The sequence below is a fragment of the Hypanus sabinus genome, chromosome 29 (genome assembly GCF_030144855.1).
Source record: "Hypanus sabinus isolate sHypSab1 chromosome 29, sHypSab1.hap1, whole genome shotgun sequence".
Taxonomy (NCBI): Eukaryota; Metazoa; Chordata; class Chondrichthyes; order Myliobatiformes; family Dasyatidae; genus Hypanus; species Hypanus sabinus.
In genome coordinates, this window is record NC_082734.1 from 33837563 (window position 1) to 33843632 (window position 6070).

The following is a 6070-nucleotide window of genomic DNA, read 5'->3' on the forward strand; positions in this document are numbered from 1 at the left end:
CAAATGCTCCTCATATGTTCAAGGGTCCTTGAGCCTGGTGGTACAAGCTTTCAGGGTATTTTCTGCCCAAGGAGAGAGGGGAGAAGAGAGAATGTTTGGGTGGGTGAGGTCTTTGATTATGCTGGCTGTTTTACTGATGCTGCTCAATTACACCCATGTGACCAATTAACCTACTACCCCGTATGTCTTTGGAATGTGGGAGGAAACCAGAACACCTGGAGGAGATCACACAGGGAGAATGTACAAACTCCGTAAAGGCAGCAGCAGAATTGAAACCAGGTGCTGGTATTGTAATAGTGTTACATTAACTGTTATGCTACTGTTCTGATCTGGGGACTTGCCATTCGAAGCTGTGTCCCCATTCCCTTTCTTGTCTCTCCTTCCCCATTTACTTCCTTTATAATGTGGAACGTCTTAAAACCCAGGTATGTTGTAGGGCTGCTTGACTGTAACTAGAGTGGGGCCTGCTGTTTCTCACCAAACCCTCAGAGCTTTTGGACACCGTATAGTTTCCTTTGTGTAATGTGTTTTTTAAACTGATTTGCAGAGGAGCTGTGGTCACCATGGAGTGCGTGGAGAAACTGATTAAACAGGACATGGTGGATCCAATCAGTGGGGAAAAACTGACAGAGAAGGACATCATCCCAATTCAGAGGGTGAGAGATCCTGTTGTCTTCCTGAGCAAAGCACCATGGACATGGCACGCACTTGTGTCAGACTCCAAATCAGATTCAGATTCAAGATTGTTTAATATTATTTCCAGTACACAAGTATAAAGAAGAATGAAATAATTATTAGTCCAGATCCGATCCAGCACAGAAAAAAACACAATAAATATAAGTAGATAAGATGGCTCATATACATTGATTGTATATGAATACAATCAATACATGAATAGTGGTGGTTGGGGATGTGGGCGGAGGTGTTGATCAGCCTTGCTGCTTGCTGTAGTTATTAATCCCACTTACACTTATGTTAACTAAGGAAGTGCTGGGGCAGCCCACAATGTTCAGCAGAACACCACAACAGCAACAAAACAACATCCCCTTTATACCCAACCACTCACATACAGACAGACCTCCATTGGGCTCTTGGGCTTGCAGCCGTCGATCCCAGGACCTGCAGACGTCAGGCTTCTGACTGTTATGTCCCACTTCTTTGCTCTTTTTTCCCATGGCGAAACATCAAGATGACACTGGTGAATCATGGCAATGTTCTGCTGGCGACATGCAATACGTATAAATATACTTCTTTTGAAGTAATCACACTGCAATCTGCACCATATAATTTCCCTCTAAGCAAAGTATTTTTAAACCAATTTAATGATCTACAGATTTCACGATTGCCTGAGGTCTGGGTGGACCAGGCACATATGGCACCTTCAAGCGGACAAAGGTTCATCTGCATGGCCAGAACTGAGGTGGAGAGGGGCAGACTCCAAGTCAGGCTGAAATGCAGAAAGAAGAGTCCCCCTCTATCCAGCATCTTGTTAACAAATGTTGCCATCTCCAAACAAGAAACATTCTATCCCAATGCATTTCAGATCATAGTCTTCAACCAGGCTTGTTTGAGGAAATCCCTGCCCAATTACCATCAGCGTAGAACCTTAGCACCAGAGGTCTCAACGCTCTAGACAACCGTTATACAGTACTAAAATAAGGAATGCCTAATGTTATACTAAGATAAGATAAGGAAGCATGCATTTTGGTAAATCTGATTACTTGGCTGTCCTTCTCCCTGCACACAGGCAGAAGCTAAAGAGCAAAGCTCCAGTGATTAAGACAACAGAGGTGGTTGCAGGGGGGCAGAGGGGTAGCTACAGGATTGCTTTGAGTTGGTGGTCTGGGCCATGTTCAAGGACTCATCTGTGAATCTGAACGAACACACCATGGTTGTCATGGACTTTATTAAAGCAGCTGTAGACGAGTATGTTCCCACAAAATCACTGAGTCTTCCCCAGCCAGAAGCCCTGGGAGAATCATGAGGTCTGTAACCTGCTGAGTGACAAATCTTGACCAAGGAAGTTACAGCAGGTCCAGGTATGATTTCCGGAAAGCCATCTCACGGGTGAAGTGGCAATTCTGGACTAAACTTGAACCAATGACGTGTATTCTCGACAGTTGTGGTAGGGCTTGAATGCTTTCATCCCTTATAAATTTAAATCAAGTGACTAGATGACAGCAGGACTTCGCTTCTAGATGATGAGCTCAATCCCCATTGTGCTTGCTTGACCATTGAAACATGTAGGAACCAACACGAACTCTCACGGCCTTGATCCTGTGATTTCAGTCTCTGAGGCTGACATACGAGCAGCCTTCAGGAGGGTGAACCCGTGAAAAGTATCTGGCCCAGATGGGGTACCTGGCCAGGTACTAAAGGCCTATGCTGATAAACTGGCTGGGGTGTCCACTGAGGTCTTTAACCTCTTGCTTTGGCAGTGTGTGGTACCCACCCGCTTCAAGCAGGCTTCATTTATACCAGAGCCAAAGATTACGTGGTTACCTGCCTCAATGACTATTGTCCATGGCTGAGTTGTGCCATATTAACTTCTTACTCAATGTCAGCAAGACCAAGGAGCTGATTATTGAGCCAGTCTTCATTAGAGGATCTGAGGTGGAGAGGATCAGCAACTTTAAATTCCTCGATGTTATTATTTTGGAGGACCTGTCCTGGGCCCAGCACCAAGTGCAGTTATGAAGAAAGCTCGGCAACATTTCTAGCTCCTTAGGAGTTTGTGAAGATTTGGCATGACATCTAAAACTTTGACAAACTTCTATAGACGTGGGGTGGAGAGTATATTGACTGGCTGCATCACAGCCTGGTATGGAAAAACCAATGCCCTTGAATGGAAAATCTTACAAGAAGTAGTGGATAAGGCTCAGTCCTTCACAGGTAAAGCCTTCCCCACCATTGAGCACATCTACACAGAAAGTTATCACAGGAAAGCAGCATCTATCATTAGCAATGTAAGCCATGCTCTCTCCTCACTGCTGCCATCAGGACTAAGGTACAGGAGCCTCACTGTTATTACCCCTCAACCACCAGGCAAAAGGGGGTAACTTCACTTGCCCCATCATTGAAATGTTCCCACAACCTATGGACTCAGTTTCAAGGATTTTTCATCTCAGGTTCTCAATATTTATTCATTATTATTTATTTCTTTTCGTATTTGCGGTTTGTTGTTTTTTACACACTAGTTGAACACCCGAGTTGGTGCGGTCTTTCATCGATTCTATTATGGTTATTATTCTAATATGAATTTATCAAGTACGCCTACAAGACAAAGAATCTCAGGATTGTATATGATGGCATATATATACTTTGATAATGAATTTACTTTGAACTTTGAAAGAATAATTGGTTGTTACACAGTGTGCACGGAAGTATGGATAACTTTACTCACTGATCGACAGATGACGCAATAGCCACAGCTCTACACACCATCCTTACACATCTGGAGAAGAAGGATGTTTATGTGAGAATGCTGTTCTTGGACTACAGTTCAGCATTCAACACCATAATTCCCTCCAGGCTTGACAAGAAGCTCAGAGACCTCAGCCTTCTCCCTGCCTTGTGTCGCTGGATCCTGGACTTCCTGTCAGATTGCTGGCAGGTGGTAAGAGTGGGCTCCCTCACCTCCGCTCCTCTGACCCTCAACATAGGTGCCCCTCGGGGCTGTGTATTAAGTCCCCTCCTTTACTCTCTGTATACCCATGACTGTTGCCACCTATAGCTCCAATCTGCTAATGAACTTTGTTGACGACACTACACTGATTGGCCTTATCTCAAATAATAATGAGGCAGTCTACAGAGAAGAAATCATCACCCTGACACAGTGGTGTCAAACAACCTCTCCCTCAATGTCACAAAAACAAAGGAGCTGGTTGTGGATTACTGGAGGAATGGAGACGGGCTAACCCCTATTGACATCAATGGATCTGGGGTTGAGAGCGTGAACAGCTTTAAGTTCCTCGGCATAAACATCACCGAGGACCTCACGTGGTCTGTACATACTGGCTCTGTGGTGAAAAAGGCACCACAGCACCCCTTTCCCCTCAGACTGTTGAAGAAATCCTTTCTACAGGGCACCTTTGAGAGCATCCTGACTGGGTGCATCACTGCCTGGTATGGGAAACTGTACTTCCCTCAATCGCAGGACTCTGCAGAGAGTGGTGCGGACAACCCAGCACATTTGTAGATGTGAACTTCCCATGATTCAGGACATTTACAAAGACAGGTGCGTAAAAAGGACCCAAAGGATTATTAGAGACCCAAGTCACCTCAAACACAAACTGTTCCAGCTGCTATCATCAGGGAAACGGTACAACAGCATAAAAGCCAGGACCAACAGGCTCGGGGACAGCTTCTTCCACCAGGCCATCAGACTGTGTAATTCATGCTGATGCAACTGTATTTCTGTTATACTGACTATCCTGTTGTACATACAGTTTATTATAAATTACTATAAGTTGCACATTACACATTTAGATGGAGACGTAACATAAAGATTTTTACTCCTCATGTATATGAAGGATGTATGTAATAAAGTCAATTCAATTCTCACCTCAACTCTGAACTGATTGCACAATCTATGGACTCTGCAACTTACAGTATGCTGTCAATATTAATAAATCATTTATATTATTATTTTGTATCTGCACAGCTGGTCTTTTGCATGTCAGTTGTTTGCAAGACTTTATTTATATAGTTTTTCATAATTCTATTGTATTTCTTTATTTTCCTATAAATGCTCGCAAGAAAAAGAATCTTGGTAGTATATGGTGACATATACGTACTTCAATAATAAATCTATTTTAACTTTGACAGTATTTGCAGCTTCAGTGGGCAGATTGCTGTTTTGGCCCCAGAACCTGCTTCAAAGTTCAAAGTAAAATTTATTATCAGAGTACATACACGTCACCACATACAACCCTGAGATTCTTTCTCTGCAGGCATACTTAGCAAGTCTTAGAACAGCAACTGTAAACATCAGGACCTATAGACAGTAAACAAACTTTACAAATTCAGATATAAATAAATAGCAATGAATAACGAGCATGAAATAGCAATGTAACAGAGTCCTTAAATGAGTGTAGCTATTCCCTTTTGTTCAAGAGCCTAATGGTGCGAGCTGGCAGGTCTGTGGCTATTGTTATAAAATCATTGCCCTGATATCTGTGTCTTCTCACAACTATTGCATGGCCTCCAGAATATTTTAATTATTTTCTGTTCTTAGTTTATTATATTTGTTTGGTCTACTGCAAACACCTACAAGAAAGTGAATCTCGGGTAGTATATGGTGATATTTATGTACTTTGAACTGAGCAAGTAGTGTGTTCTGTCTTTGCCTCTTTGCATTGATGGAATAAAGGAGGTGATAAGTCATATAGACTGACCACAGTTCTTTTCTCTGTTTTGGCTGCAGGGCGGGACTGGATTTGCAGGATCCGGCATCAAATTGGAGGCAAAGGAGTCGAGGCCAGTGATGCAGGCGTGACAGAGCCTGTGGTGCATCCAGTTCTCCACAGAAAGTGGGTGGAAAGTCTCATTTTGATCGTCATCACAAGCGCTCCTGGTACAGCTGAGCTGTCTCCACTTCCTTTTTATTTGTCACTTATTTAACACGACATAAACTTTGTCTTCTCTCTCTTTCTTTTGGAATAAAGGAACTATAAACATTGGTGATGTTTGAAGGGAACCTTTTCCTTGTGGAAAATGAGTACAGGAGGAGACAGTGACCTGTCATAGAGTGCACAACCAATTTTACTCTGAGGTACAGCACAGTAACGCAAGAGCCTGCACTGCCCAATGCCACCCACATGACCAATTAGAATCAGCTCTAATATCACGGGATATTTTGTGAAATTTGCTGTTTTGTGGCAGTAGTACATTATAATTAAGAAGTTATATAACAGTAAGAAATATATTGATCCAAGTTAAATCAGAGCCCATCTGCTCTCGCTGGAAGGGGCAGAATATCCCACTTGCCTATTTCGAAGAGGTTTGGGGAGATTGCCTGGTGCCTCGGCTAACACCCACTCAACACAACAGAAACAGATCATGTGGACAC

General features: G+C 43.1%; 1 protein-coding gene across 1 annotated transcript in view; it reads left to right on the forward strand.

Moving 5' to 3' along the window:
* Window positions 1–5681, forward strand: part of nosip (nitric oxide synthase interacting protein) — a 34870-nt gene extending 29189 nt beyond the window's left edge. Inside the window, exons 8-9 of the mRNA XM_059954134.1 lie at window positions 548–656; window positions 5426–5681. Of these exons, the coding sequence (XP_059810117.1) occupies window positions 548–656; window positions 5426–5497 (181 nt within the window). The 3' untranslated portion in view covers window positions 5498–5681. The remainder of the gene's footprint in view (window positions 1–547; window positions 657–5425) is intronic.
* Window positions 5682–6070: the final 389 nt, after the last annotated feature.